General features: G+C 42.6%; 1 protein-coding gene across 5 annotated transcripts in view; it reads right to left on the bottom strand.

The window, feature by feature from the left end:
• Positions 1-10,420: 10,420 nt before the first annotated feature.
• Positions 10,421-16,036, bottom strand: part of eva1ba (eva-1 homolog Ba (C. elegans)) — a 75,003-nt gene continuing 69,387 nt past the window's right edge. For all 5 annotated transcript variants that reach the window (XM_072548572.1, XM_072548569.1, XM_072548573.1 and 2 more), the window contains one exon: positions 10,421-14,369. In XM_072548572.1, coding sequence (XP_072404673.1) covers positions 13,906-14,369 — 464 coding nt within the window. In that variant the 3' untranslated portion in view covers positions 10,421-13,905. The remainder of the gene's footprint in view (positions 14,370-16,036) is intronic.

Here is a 16,036-nt window from a genome sequence, read left to right as displayed (position 1 = left end):
GGTTGGTGACATCATTCTGGAGGTGGTGAAATGCCAGAAGATGATCCTTTGAGTACAGGGGCTAGAAGGTGAGGTAATGGGTAACCCTATCATGATTCTGGAAGGGAGTTGGAGTGGGTAAATACATGCAGGAATTGGGTCCGATACAGTGTGAGGGTTCATGTTAGCCTTGTTTTGAACAAAAAATAAGATTTATCAGAAATATTGTAGTGGATGTGGAATCAGCAGAGTTGGAGAAACTAGCAGAATGGAATGGATGCCATATTGGAATTGGGGCGTGAGGTAGTTTAGTTGCAGTAGTGCGGTGGTCAGTGGGTTCTAATGAACATTAGTTGAAAGCCTTCCCCAAAAATAGATGCAGTCAACTCCACAGAATGGAAGCATAGGAGTTCAGACTTATGAAACTAAGAGAAGGGTGGAAATTGAAAGCAATGTTGGTGAAGTTTTTTTTCAGTAGCGGGCATGATCAAGACGTAACACTGAGGTAGTATATCAAGGTAACAGAATAAGGATCAAGGGATGGAGCAAAGGTATATCCCAGCAAGGCAGGCAGATTCCAGGAAAGGAATAAACCGACCATGATTAGTTAAGGATAGCATCAAAGGGAAAGAAGAAAAGAAAAGATAGAACATGGCTTAGATTAGTAGCAAACCAGAAGTTAGAAAGTTTTAAAGGCAAACAAGAGAGGAACAGCAAAAAGACAATAACTATTAGGGAAAACTAGCAAGTATAAGTCAGAGCTTCTTTAAATATATGAAAAGAAAAAGAGAGATCAGAAGAAAAATTGGCCTATTAGAGGATGAGGCTGTGGAAATAAAACAAGGGGACCAAGGAATCCAAAGAAGTGCAGGTCAGGTGAATTGGTCATGCTAAATTGCCCATAGTCAGGGGTAAATATAGTGAATGGGTATGGGTGGGTTACTCTTCGGAGGGTCAGTATGGACTTGTTGGGCTGAAGGGCCTGTTTCCATACTGTAGGGTATCTAATCTAATCTAAAATGGCAGAGGATTGAAAAAATACTTTGCATCAGTCTTCATGGGAGAGGAGATAGAATCCCAAAAATACTAAATAATCAACGATTGCAAACCAGGGGATGAAATAAACACATCACTAGAAGCGACTGAAGCTAAAGACTAATAAGTTCCTAACTTGTTGGGATGCACCCTAGGATTTTAAAAGAAGTAGATCAGAGGTAGTGGATGGACGAGTTATAATCTTCTAAGGATCCTTAAGATGTGGAGATGTCCCTAAGAACTGGAAAACTGTTAATGGAGTGTCTTTATTCAAAAAGAGAGGGGACAAAAGTAGGTTACAAAAGGCCAGTTAGCTCAACATTTGTCATTGGGAAATTTAAAAACAGAGCATTTAAAAACACATAATAAAATCAAAAGGAGTTTCTTCAAGAGGAAATTATGCCTGACAAATTTATTTTAGTTTTTTGAGGAGGTAACAAACAGGATAGATAAAGAGGAACCAATAGACTTAATTTGTTTGGATTTTCAGAAGGTCCTATAAAGGTGCAGCTTTATAAGACTTTGGTTAGGCCGCACTTAGAGTATTGCATTCAATTCTGTTGCCACATTACAGGATGGATGTAGAGGCTTTGCAGAGGATGCAGAAGAGGTTTACCAGGATCATGGCTGGATTACAGGGTCTGAGCTATAAAGAGAGGCACAGGAGGCATGGTGGCTCAGTGGATAGCACTGCTGCCTCACAGCACCAGGGTCCCAGGATCGAACCCAACCTTGGGTGACCGTCTGTGTGGAGTTTGCACATTCTCCCCGTGTCTGCATGGGTTTCCTCCCACAGTCCAAAGATATGCAGGTCAGGTGAATTGACCATGCTAAATTGCCCATAGTGTTAGGTGCATTAGTCAGAGGGAAATAGGTCTGGGTGGGCTACTCTTCGGAGGGTCAGAGTGGACTGGTTGGGCCGAAGGGCCTATTTCCACACTGTAGGGAATCTAATCAAAAACTCAGATTGTTTTCTCTGCAGTGACGGAGGCTGAGGGCAGACTTGATAGACAACACATCTACCCTGGGACAGGCTAAGCAAAGACACGCCAGAGAATTCCGAGAGGCCTGGCACTCCAACCACAACGCCATAAACAAACACATAGATCTAGATACCATCTATCAACCCCTCAGAAAACAAACAGGAAATGACATCACCACAAACACCAGGAACACCATCCAGGAGAAAGATATAAATAGAAAGCAGGAGACAACAGCTTCGCTTCACTTGGAGGTCGCCACTGATGATATTACCTAGCCAGGTAATGAAACGTCTGGATATCAAACCTACAGCTCAGCGAGCAAACCTACACTCTAAGACTTGATAGAACTCTATAAAATTGCGTGATTCATAGATAGACAGTAAAAATCCTTTTCCTAGAGTTGAAATGTCTAAAATTAGAAGGCATAGATTTAAGGAGAAGGGGGGCGAAAGTTCAAAGGAGATATGACGGACAAGTTTTTTACGCAGTGAGTGGTAGGAGTCTGGAACATACTGTTGGGGGCAGATACAGTAAGGGTGTTTAAGAGGCTTTTAGTTAAGGACATGAATGCCAGGAGGGATATGGACCAAGGGCAGACAGAAGTGAATACTTTGATTTGGCGTCATACTTGGCACACCATTATGGGCCAAAGGGCCCGTGCTGTTCTGTTCCATATTCTATGTGTTCAATATGATATTAAATATAAGGCTATTCAGGTTTATTTTGAAGAGCCGACTTTCAGAGCGCTGCTATGAGGAGAGGTTGAGTAGATCGTCCTTGTACATATTGGAGTTTTGAAGAAGTAAAGGTGCCTTCAGTTGTAAGATTCTAAGGGGGCTTAACATAATAGGTACTGAGATACTGTTTCCCTTTGTGGGAGGGTCTAGGACTGGAGGGCATGATCTCAGAATAAGAGAGCACCCATTTAAGACAGAAATGAGGAGGAATGTCCTCTCTCAGAGGGCAGGAATCTGTGGAATTCTTTACTGTAGAAGGCTATATATAAGTTAAGATATTAAAGATATTCAAGGCTGTGATGGACAGGCTTTTAATCAATAGAAATCAATGGGGGATTAAAGGGGGAAGACAAGGAAGTGGAGTTAAGGATTGCCGGATGATTGAATGTTGGGGCAGATTCAATGGGCCTAATGACCCACTTCTACTCCTATCTTATAGAGGCCCAGTTATACAGGAAGAAGTATCCCACATTGGAGACAGAAAGGCAGGCACAGCAAGGATCCATACAGTCATAAACAGTAACATCTTCTATCTGTAGGAAGTAAGTCAAGTTAAAGGAGAAAATATTCAATGAGAAATCAAGCTCAGCAAGACAGAGGAGGGGGCTACTGACTGTGTCTGTTCAGGTTTATGTTCAAGGAGCAAAAGGGGACCAAACTAGCCTAGTGAGAGACAGTGAAGTGGAGAAATTTGACTGAAGAGGAGGCAAATACGACCAGGAAACTGGAGATTGTTGAAATGGCACCAGGACATCAAAGAAGTCAAAATGCAGTTGGGGAGAGATAGGACAAAGGAAGGGAAGAATGTAGAATCAAGATAGAAATAGGATCCTTCACTGGGGCAGGAACAAGCTGAAACAATGCACAGTGCTGTTTGTGAATCTCAGGAAGGATGTCAGGCTGGTTTGTTAGGGGATTATAAAGTGGAAAGCTGTGTAGAGAAGGAGGAGATAAGGTCAGTGACATTCCTGAACACAATGGCTTGAGCTCAGACACTTGGAGTGACAAACAGATGAAATGAAAAGTTTATGGTATGGATTACCTACAGTGTGAAAACAGGCCCTTCGGCCCAATAAGTCCACACCGACCCACCGAAGTGCAACCCACCCATACCCCTACACCAAACACTATGGGCAATTTAGCATGGCCAATTTACCTGACCTGCACATCTTTGGACTGTGGAAGGAAACCCATGCAGACAATATGCAAACTCCACACAGTCAGTTGCCTAAGGTGGGAATTGAACCCAGGTCTCTGGTACTGTGAGGCAGCAGTACTAACCACTGTGCCACCATGCTGCTATAATTGGAATATAGGTGGTTGCAGGAACCACTGCCACTCCTTTTGCCTTCCGTATGATGATATCTTTTGTCATTTAATCTCTCCTGACCTCCACCTTATTCCAGGTCTTTCTTTGTGTTCTTCCTTGTCACTCCCACCTTTCTTGTGTAAAGAATACAGTACCTTTCAATTTTCATCCCATTCTGAAACTTTGGATTGGTTTTCATTATTGAAGCAGTCAGCTTGAATTAGGAAATTTCCCAATTCCGTAGACCCTCTCAATTTGTCAATGTCCGCTCAGAGGAGGGGACAGAATGCAACAGTCATGAGTGCGGGTCAGGTGGTCTCAGGGTTTGAGAATGGCTGAGCAAATGTGACAATGCACTGGCTAAAATCAGGGTGGGCTGATAGTTGATCTGAGAGTCCAGGCCAGCAGCTCCATCAATATATCTGTGTGGTATCACTGAAAAACATAATGTCTGGCATAGAGTCTTAGAGTCACTGAGATGTGCAGAATGGGAACAGATCCTTCGGTTCAATTCGTCCATGCCGACCAGATATCCTAAACTAATCTAGTCCCATTTGCCAGCTTCGACCATATCCCTGTTCAAATATCCATTCAGATGCCTTTTAAGGGTTGTAATTGTACTAACCTCCACCACTTCCCCTGGCAGCTCATTCCATACATGCACCACCCTCTGTGTGAAAACATTACCCCTTAGGTCCCTTTTAAATCTTTCCCCTCTCACCCTAAACCTATGCCCTCTAGTTCTGGCCTCCCCCACCCCAGGGAAAAGACCTGTCTATTTACCCTATCCATACACGTCATGATTTTGTAAACCTCTAGAAGGTCACCCCCTCAGCCTCTGATGCTGCAGCTCTGCCAGAGATACTCTGGTTCTCACTGTTGGCTTTTCCTGCTTAGTCCCTCCCAGACCACAAGTAAACAGCAGCACTTATACCATAAACTGATCCTTAGGAACAGTGCATTTCAGAAAGTGGGATGACAAGAAGGCTACTCTGATTAAATAGCACCACCTCTTTAAATTGTAGGATAAAAGTTGAAGCTTGCCCTCACGGTGGAGGTCAGCCTAACCACAACATTATTTCTGGAGAATGTTGATCAAAATTCATGCCAGGAACCATGACCTAAAGAATCACAGCCTGACTGGCAGCAACTTGTTGGGATCTGGAATGTATTCCCTGAGGGAGCAGTGGAAACAAAATTCAATAGTGTGAAGACTTGTTAGTTTTCTGTACTCATGATTGTGGACTGAAGTGGAACAAGGAACATTTCAAAAGCCAGAATTTATTGCAAGACTGCTGTACCTTTCAAACTAAAGTTACCCGAACCTCATTGCAAATGCTGTTTACACAGCTGCTTGTTCAAGTACAAGCCAGTATCAATGCAAAGCAGTCCCAACTTTATTAGTAACAAAGTTACAATAACCTTTATTACTAAACCTACTGTCCCTAATCCTATTGGCCCCTTAAGGTTACAATACTTCCCGTGTCTTTTGTAGATTTACACAGTTGTTCTCTCTCTGGATCTGCGTCTAGGTTTGTGAAACTGCTTTCTTCCTCTCTTTCTATATCTCTCTCTATCTCTCTCTCTATCGCTCTCTCTGGATGGTCAGCTGGTCTCTGCCTCATGCTATCCTGGTGTCCTTGGAAAAGCCTCAGAAGATTCCAAGAGAGTGGTCTGCAAAAACCGTCTATACCTTTTAAGATCATTTACTGAGACTTTCTATCATTGTGGTCAATTAGGGAGATATAATTAATAGTTTGAAACCAAGTCAACCATTTAGATGACATGTTACTGTCAGTTTCTTTGTGGAGCAGGACCTGGTGCCTTTCTGTCTGAGCTGTCTTTTGTTTAGTGGATAAATTGTTATGGATACATCTGTCCAGGATAAGAGTTGCCCTTTCCATTATGCTGATGTCATTAGCATCTGGCTGCCGTGTTTGCACTGCGTCTGGTGTGTGCGTTTTGTGACTTCAGAGTTCTACTTGCCAACATACCCAACATCCCTTGCTGTTTGGCCAAGTTAGCAATCTATCTGTGTTTCAGCAGCCAGGAGGCTGCTACATAGTTATCAATGACAGAAGCTTTCTGCCTGTGATTGGCTTGTGCTTGACTCCGAGGTCACCGAACAGCTTGTGGGTTGTGAATGTTTGGGGAGAAGCCATTAGCTTTCCAAACGGCCAGGAGCTGTCCCTATTGGCCTTGCAGTAAAATCCACCTGAAGAAACCACTTTATTTTCATCCCCGCAGCAGTTGCCCTAAGTGATAGCTCTTAACCAATAGGCCAGAGACTTTTTTTTTCCCCACAGTGTTGAACCTTTCCACATTAGATAACCCCTTTGTCCAAGGAATCAGCCGATTGCAATTTCTGTAAACCACTTCCAATACTGTTAAGTCCCTCTTTAAAAAGGAGACCACAACTGTGGCCAGAGACTTCCTAAGTGTGAACCAGACACCCGGTGCCTCCTGAAAGTAAGTGAAAGAACCTGGAGGAGGAGGAGGATCAAGGAGCAGCAAGTCCTGACAAGCTCAAAGGATTCTCTCATCACAAATCTGCCTTCCCAGTCCATTCACCTGCATGGAACAGCCAGTCTCAAAAAACCCATTCATGGGATAGAGGTGTCACTGGTTGGTTCAGCAATTATTACCCAATACTAAGGTGGTGGTGAGATAGCTCCATGAACCACTGCGGTCCATTTGGTATACTGTCAATGTTGCTATGAAGGCAGTTGCAGGAATTTGACTGTGAAATAAATATATTTCCAAGGCAGGATGGTGAGTGGCTCAGAATGGAACTTGCAGGTGCTGGGGTTCCCATTTATCTGCTGCCCTTGTCCTTCTAAATGGAAATGGTCGTGGATTTGGAAGGGGCTGTCTAAAGATCTTTGGTGAACTTCTGCAGTGCATCTTATAGATAGTACACACTGCTGCTACTGAGGGTCAGTGTTGGAGGGAGTGGATGTTTGTGGATGTAGTGCCAATTGAGTGGGATGTTTTGTCCTGGATGGTATCAAGCTTCTTGAATGTTACTGGAGCTGCCCCCATCCATGCAAGTGGAGTATTCCATCACATTCCTGACTTGTGCCTTGTAGATGGTGGAGTCAGGAGGTGAGTCACTGACTGCAGTATTCCTAACCTCTGGCCTGCTCTTGTATCCTCTGAATTTATGAGGAGAGTCCAGTTGAGTTTTTGGTCAAAGGTAACCCCAGTTTGTTGATAGTGGGGGGATCTCAGTGATGGTAATGCCATCAAATGTCGTGGTGGTTAGATTCTCTTTTGTTAGAGCCTGAGTGTGGCACGAATGTTGTTTTTTAGTTTGTCTGGTTGTGCGTGTGTCAGGGCAGTTTATTGGAGGATTAGAGTTTCAGTAGAGCTATATCGCAATGGATAATAGTTGCTCATAGTTAGAATATATTTATTTGAATTAAATAGTAACTTTTGTTAGGTTCATAGCTCCTTGAAAGTAGAGTCATAGGTAGATAGGATAGTGAAGAAGGCATTTGGTATGCTTTGCTTTATTTGTCAGAGTAATGAGTACAGGAGTTAGGAGGTCATTTTGTGGCTATACAGGACATTGGTTAGGCCACTGTTGGAATATTGCGTGCAATTCTGGTCTCCTTCCTATCGGAAGGATGTTGTGAAACTTAAAAGGGTTCAGAAAAGATTTACAAGCATATTGCCAGGGTTGGAGGATTTGAGCTATAGGAAGAGGTTGAATAGGCTGGAGCTGTTTTCCCTGGAGCATCGGAGGCTGAGGGGTGATTTTATAGAGGTTTACAAAATCATGAGGGGCATGGATAGGATAGATAGATAAAGTCTTTTCCCTGGGGTGGGGGAATCCAAAACTGGAGGGCATAGGTTTTGGGTGAGAGGGGAAAAATATAAAAGGTACCCAAAGGGCAACGTTTTCACGCAGAGGATGGTACGTGTATGGAATGAGCTGTCAGAGTAAGTGGTGGAGGCTGGTACAATTGCAACATTTAAAAGGCACCTTGATGGGCAAATGAATAGGAAGGGTTTAGAGGGATATGGGCCAAGTGCTGGCAAGTGGGACTGGATTAGGTTGGGATATCTGGTTGTCATGGATGAGTTGGACTGAACGGTCTGTTTTCATGCTGTACGTTTCTATTACTCTATGACTCTAAGTACAGAAACTGAATGGGTCAAACGGCCTCCATCTACTGCTGTAAACCTTCAGATGTGAAGTTGCATCTGACTTACAACATTCGGTAAAAATCTGAGAACTCCAGTGTCTCCCACAGTCATGGCAAGCTGCAATGAAAGTGTTAACAGTGCAAAACGTTTTCTTTCCAAATTAACATGTGGAACCATTTGGCACAGATCCCATCTCTGATTTAAAACTGAAGGCTCCAGAGTTATGAGTAGTTCAAGCTTTTTATGTGAATGTAACCTTTTAAATCTGAACATACACACAGAAGAATGTTCTCACAGTGTGTTTGTGTTTGTGTGTATGCAATGTTTGTTGGAATATGAAGCTTGGTATGTGCGTGAATGTGTTATGTGTGTTCGCGCGAGTGTGTGGGTTTGTGCACATCTGTAACTGTGTGAACATTTGTTTCCCAGAGGGAGGAACCAGTAGAAGAAAGAAGTAATACTTGGAAATGAACATACTGGTCCTCCATTTTGTAGTAGTCAAGATGAATTAGATTTGAATGTGTCATTCACTAGTCTTACTGGGTTTCGTTTCTGGCTTGTATGCCTGTATATTTATGTTGTTGTGTCCACTCATACCTGTGGTTGTGTGATTATCTGCATCTGCCTGTATCATAATCTTCTTTTGTGTGTCACTATGTGTCTTGGCAGAACTTAATGCAAGTTATGGGGATCCCAGACTCTTGCCCACCTCCTGGAGATCCAGTGAGAGCACCTTTTAGCGAAGGAGTGCCTTCTTAAATATCAATAAAGCAGTTAAAGGGACAGCCGGAGGCCACAGAATGAAGGACCCCTCCAACCCCCAAGGACAGGGCATCTCACCTGCCAGGGGCTGCCATTGCTCAACAGCACCACCAGAGAGGTGGTGGTTGCTGGTGATAATGCACCCACCTGGAACCCAGAATCTATAAGCATCATAGACCAGAGGTGAGTGACGATGGAGAATGTGGTCACATGGTGAGGGTCGGAGGTTGCATTTCGTGAACTAAACTGTTAAACAACCTCAACGGTGCATGGGGTGATTACTGGGGTGGTGGCTAAGAACTAAAAAAAAAGGCATGGTGACTTGGTGGTGGGAAAGTCATTCAGTTGCATGTAATAACACTTTCAAACATAAAACAGGGGAGGGGAAAAAAGCAGCTATGACATAGGGGCTGTTGTGACACAGTGTTAGTGTCCCTATCTCTGAGTCGGGAGGACTAGGTTCAAGTCCCACTTGTTCCAAAGTTGTGTAAAGACATCTCTGAACAGGTTGATTCAGAAAATATTTTCATTCTCCTCTAATTTGTCCTGCTTTAAGATTCAACAGCATCCCACATGCTAAGAAAATGATCCTGTCTCTCCCCCCTCTGTCTCTCCCCCTCTCCCTCACCTTCGATGGTTGTATTGGCCTCAACAGCCTTCAAACATAAACTGATCAAATTGGACAACAGGTGATTTACTGCTGGTGATTGATAAATGGAAAATAAAATACCACAGGTGATTTAGGGATGGGTAAAGAAAAAAAATCTGGTTCAGTTGTGTAAGAGCACTTCTGGATTAAAAAAAAGAAATAATTTGCTTTTCAATCCGCCCACAAGAAAACCAGATGCTGTCACTGGAAACATTCATGTGTGAGAGATTCTGAGACTGAGAAGTGGAAAAATAGCACATTCTCAAATGCTGTATTCACAAAGGAACACAGATCTCCATCTCTCTCAATGGCTTGCCTCATTGACACCCCAGAGTGGTATCTGAAAGAGAGTACTTTAACCCTTTTACCCAGGTCTTCTTCCTTCGTGTGACAGACAAAAGGCAGGGAACTGACTCAGAAGTTAATTAAACTAACCCTTCTTCTTGCCTTATTTTGTCAATACAGAAAATTGCAGGTCACAAAATGTCCTGACTGCAGTTTTAACAGAGGTCAGAGTTTAAATTAGATTGACCAAAATTCCCAGCATGCTTGATTGTAGCTCTTAACCAGTCTAGCAGCCAGTTCTGCTGCAGGCCACACCTGACACTTCTCACACATTAACAGACATAATGAGGAGATGGATGTAAACACTTTGGGGGTAGGATTGGTTATTGGAGGGGTTAGAAGTGTTGGGGGTGGGGAGGGGGTGGTTGGACAGCATTTTCAGGCTATCTTGCAAATACTGCCTTGCACGAGACCTAAATGACTCCTGATCACATCTGGCAGCTCCACATATACGCAGAATCGTTATGAGTACTAATTCAACTACAGTTTTTATTAGGCAAAATAAAATATAACCTAAAGCAATGGTGACAGTTGAAATGACAGAGTTATTAGCTTAGAATTTGAAGCACACACCGTTTAAATCAATGCATCACTTTCCCTTCCAACAAGCACTGCGGGCTTGAAACGGTGTTGAACAACATTGACATACTCCTGGGAAAATCCTCAAGTCTCTGTTTTAAGTTCTTCATTCACACAGGGTTCAATTACCACAGAGACAGTAACGGACTGACCCCAAATTCACACAAATGTCTTGCAGTGTAGCTACAATGCAATATTTTACAGGAAACAATTCCTAAAGAGCTACAGTCACCTGATCAAGGGCCAGGCCAGGACAAATGAAGCCTTCGCATTTTGCTTCTCAGAATTATCTTAGTGCGAGAGTCTATTTTAAATTCCACTATGTTAGCTTTGCTGAAAGGGTTGAAACAGTTTTGCTGTCTATCGTAGTCAGATGCTTCACTAAGTAAAACGTAGGGCCCACCTCAGTGGCATATTGTCAAGGGAATTTTAACTATGACCAGTCAACCAGCTTATTGGCTAACATGGCAGCTTACTAATAGGCCCTCAGTTGAAAGATGTTTAAGGCATTCATGTGTAGTTTCTGTCTCTTGCTGGTGCCCACCAGCATTAATACATGGGAAAGAGAAGGACATAAAACAAAGGCAGCATTTTATGGTCATCAAGGTGAGATATTAATGCTAGAGAAGAACATGGATCCCAGTTTGGAAGCTACAGTGTCAAGCAGGTGAGGTACAAAACAAGCTAATATTTTTCTCTGCAGTGTCCCATCAAGCAGTCCCAGGACAGGTAAGTGCAGGTTTTCTACAGGGTAATCATCCTCTGCACTACATTCCAAATCAGGTTGCTGTTTCCAAATCTCCATGGCACTCTGTGATTGGCAATTGAGTGCCAAATTAAGAGAGCTTTAGTGCTGGGTCTCCCTGTGGGTTGGATTGGGATTATTCAAAAACTGATTTATAGACTCAGAGAAGGCTACAGAAGAAGGTGAAAGAACTAAGCACCTAAATTCCTGACTTGTCCCCACTGCCCTGCAGGCGTCAGGCTCATACAGCATGGAAACAGACCCTTTTGTCCAATTCACCAATGCCAGCCAGTTTCCCAAACTAAATTAGTCCTGTTGGCTTGCATTTGGACCACTAAATCCTTCCTATTCATATATCCATCCAGATACCTTTTAAATGTTGCGATTGTACCAGCCTCCAACACTTCCTCTGGTAGCTCATTCCGTCTATTCATTCTATAGACTACATTCTGCATGTAAAAGTTGTACCTTAGGTTACTTTAAAAACTTTTCTGTCTCACCTTAAATCTATGCCCTCTAGTTTTGAACTCCCCTCTTGTAAAGAAAAGACCTTTGCTATTCACCTTATTTGTGCCCCTTATGATTTTATCAACCTCTATAAGGGTCACCCTTCAGCCTCCTATACTCCAGGGAAAAATGTCCCAACCTATCCAGTGCCTCCTTATAACCGAAACCCTCCAGTCTCAGCATCATCCTGGTAATCCTTTTCTTCACCCTCTCCAATTTAATAATATCCATCCTATAACAGGGTGAATATCCAGTATTACCGGTATTTCAATAATAGCCTCACCTAGGTACTGTACTTCTGCAACATGATGTCCCAACTCCTAAAGTCAATGCTGTGATCAATGAAGTCAAGAATTATATTAAACAAAATAAACCAAATTAAGCCAAATCAAAAAGAATCTGCCACTTCATGGGCACTGAAAATCAAATATTCTAATAAAATTTTAAAATTTGAATTGGAATGTTGTTGTGGGCTGAGATAAGTCATTGGAGCCCCTGCAATGCCCAGCAGTAATAGAAGGCCTCACGTATACCAGTGCACTCCACATACTTCTCTCTAGAAGTGGATGGAACTACAAAAGGAAGGCAGCCAGTTCTTCTCTTTCAGCTTTTCCCATTCCCTTTTGAAAATTACTATTGAAACTGCTTCTGCCTCCCAGACTCGAGCAATCCATCTATGGGCTACTGCAAGGTCCTTAATCCACAGGGTGGGAGTCACACATTGATAGAGTTGATATGAAGGATGGATACCGTCCATTTAATGTCAGGATCTGAAGTTTTTTAAAGAGAAATCTTTTGGTCTTCAAACATTTAAAAAAAGATAGAATCTGTCAGTAAGAATTAAAAACAAAACTTCTACTTTGATCAATAAACCATCTGGTGTCAGTTACAAAAAACGTGGACCATTTAGATATACAGTTTCAATCAAGTTCTTTGTTTGATTTCCCAAACAGCTGTTATTATTTAGTCCAAATGGTTGGTTGAGTTTCAAAATCTATCTCTGCAGGGGATTCAGAGTTTGTGGTTTATTTTAAAGAGGCTATTAAAGGATTAGCTGTCTTTTATATGGAGGGGATGAGATGTCTGTTTATTTTTATAAGACATTAACTGCTTGGCATTGAATGTTTTGAATAGGATTTATTTTCACTATCAATAATATCAATATTATGAGTAAGAACTGTATTACATTGTTATAAAATTTCAATTCCAGCTGCTTGCCTCAGTCACAAATATCCTTTGCATTATTAAAACAAACAACAATAAGGTACTTCTCAGTCACATAAAACAACTTACTCCTTACTTGCAATGCATTGGTTTAAACAAATCACATGTAACAATCTGTCCATACAGATTTGTCAGATATTTCTCTGACCATACAGACAAGATATATTTGAAAAGTCAACATTGAACACATTGGACTATACAGGTAAGCAACATGTAACACCTTGGTCCCATTCTGGGTAATGCCAGTACCATTTTTCTACTAGTGCATTTCTGAAAGAGTCCAAGCACCATATGCAATGAGGCTCTGGAAATGGGTCCAGATCATTGCATCAGTTAGACACTTTAAAATATCAAGCATTCACAAGCTCACCAGAAAATACTGTTTTTGAATATACAAAAACTACAGGATATAAAGTTTGATTTGGTCACAGTCTAAGTGGAATTGGGGAGTTGAGTAACATGCTCCCTGGTTTCAGTGGCTACTCTTATAGCAACAGTTAAATCCGACAAATTTAAGAGGGCATGTAATCGTGTCATTGCCTCTTTGACAAGAGTTGGGTTGTCAATACCTGAATGTTTCTGATCAGATTAAGTTTTCCTGGGTGAATGATTGACTTCTTCCCCCATCAAAGGAGTCACCTGGTCCATATACTGTATCGGACAGGTGTAACTTTAACATAATAATGGTGTACCAACACAAATCTAGACTAAATAAAAAGTTTTATATTGCAGTCTTTTGCTTCTATTTTGTTTCTTTGTGCTTTCCGATTTCTGGTATTTCCATCCATCTGGTGCAAATTCTTATCTATTCATCTTTGGTTCTGTGCTTTTCATGGCTAATTGATAAGATTCTCTCTTTATCATCACTTGAAAGAAAGGCTAATTTCTTCTTTCCCATCCTAGTACTTGCCCTCGGAGGTCGGGCTCCAGGTTCGGTGTTCTCTCTGAGCTCCATTGGGCATCAGCTCCATTTCAAACTGATGGCAGCCGCTGCCCAGAATATCCGGCTGCCCACTTCGCCAAATCTCACGGATGATGCGCTCCCGCTCTTCCAGCAGCTGGGCGCGCTCCAGTTCCTCGGCCGAAGTGAAGACGTTCACATTGGAGCTGGTGTGGGGCTGGGTGTGGTTGGCCAGGGTCAGGTCCGTCGTCGTGGGCAACACGCTGTCTCCCTCCTCTTCCTCCTCCTCCTCATCTTCCTCCTCATCCTCTTCTTCGCTGCCTTCCTCGACCTTCTTCTTGGCTGGTGGGGAAGCAGCTGTGCGGGTATGGCATGATATTCGGATTACCAGCAGGCAGAGAGTCAGCACCAGGCCAAAACACACCCCAGTGATGAAGTATAAGGCAGCCTTTTCTGGGTTTGCTGTAAAACAGTAGGATCAAATTGCTTAGTTAATCCGAATCTTGAACAGCAATCAGAAGAACACAGGATTTCTGAAGAGCAGTTTGGCTGCACTTTGAAATTTAACAGATGTTCTCCACGCAAGTAGCAACACGTATTGGTAAAGCTGGCACAGGGCATGCTTACCTTCATCGGACCATTGAGTAGAAAAGTTGTCATGTCTTGTTGCAGCTGTGTGAAACTTTAGTTAGGCCACATCTGGAGTACTGTGTGCAGTTCTGGTTGCCATAAAATAGGAAGCATATGGAGGCTTTGGAGAGGGTGCAAAAGAGTTTACCAGGATTTTGCCTGATAGGAGTGTATTAGCTATAAACAAGACAAACTTGGATTGTTTTTGCTAGAGCATCGGAGGCTGTGGGGCAACCTGATAGAAATATATAAAATTATGAAAGGCATGGATAGGGTGGATAGTTGAAGTTTTTTCCCCCCCCAAGGTGGAAATGTCTAAAACGTGGGGGGCATGGGTTTAAGGTGAGAGGGGAAAAGTTTACAGGGCGTGTGCAAGGAAATGACACAGAGTCTGGAATGCACCGTCAGTGGTAGAAGCAGAAATGATAGCAATGTTTGACAGGCATCTAGACAGATGCATGAACAGGCAGGGAATAGAGGGGCATGGGCCCTGTGCAGGGAGATGGGATTAGTTTAGAATGGCATGGAGGTCAACATAAACATAGTGGGCTACAGGGCCTGTCCACGTGCTTCACTGTTCTATGGGGTTCAGTTGGCTGGATGATTACTTTGCAAAGCAGTGTAATGCCAACAGCGTGGTTGAATTCCCATCATCAGCTGGGGTTAGCATAAAGGACTCTCCTTCTCAATCTCTCCCTTCACCTGCAGTATGGTAGCCCTCAGGTTATATCACCAGTCATCTCTCTGTAATGAGAGAGCAGCCCTATGGTCTGATAAGACTATGGCAACTTGATTGACTGTTCTACATTCTTTCAGCTCCTCATTGTGAAGCTGGTTATTATTTTTTATTATTATTATGCACAATTGTTGACTTCTTCTAACTTTAAGTGATTTCTTTTTTTGTCTGAACCTTTCCTTTCCCAGATCAGGTGCAACTTGGGCCACAACCGACTCTCATCCAGGACTCACGTGACATTTCATCACCTCTTGGACTGTACACCCTCTCAGAATGCCAGCCCCACACGAACATTGAATTCAAGATGGAATGTGCTTACAACTCATGCCCATAGGGACCTATGTTTCTGAATACAGGGAATCTTTTTTTTTCCAAAACAATGGATTGTTCTTGGGCACTGCCGGCAATGTTGCAACATTCAAATTCACCTGGGAAAATTTAGTCATGGATGATCAGAGGAAAGTTTTCCCTTAAAGTGAATGGAAGGAAGTGGTGATCAGCTGTTCCTGCAATCACAGGTCAGTGGAAACCCATTAGCTGTTAGTGGAAGGTGTGCCTAGGGTGATGGCTTTGTGTGTGTATTAGCATGCATCAGTTAGTTTGAAGCTATTATCTTGTAGCTATTTAATTACTGTGGTAGCCAGGAAATGAATGACTTCCTTCCATGTTGTGACTTTAAGTTCAATGTTAATCACTGTCAGGGATGTTGATTAATTCTTCTAACTATGCTATTTCCAAATTTTCCCATATATCAACACAAATA

This window comes from Chiloscyllium punctatum, chromosome 27 (genome assembly GCF_047496795.1).
Source record: "Chiloscyllium punctatum isolate Juve2018m chromosome 27, sChiPun1.3, whole genome shotgun sequence".
In the NCBI taxonomy this organism is placed as follows: Eukaryota; Metazoa; Chordata; class Chondrichthyes; order Orectolobiformes; family Hemiscylliidae; genus Chiloscyllium; species Chiloscyllium punctatum.
Note: the sequence above shows the minus strand (reverse complement) of the source record. Positions and strands in the feature narration are given on the sequence as shown.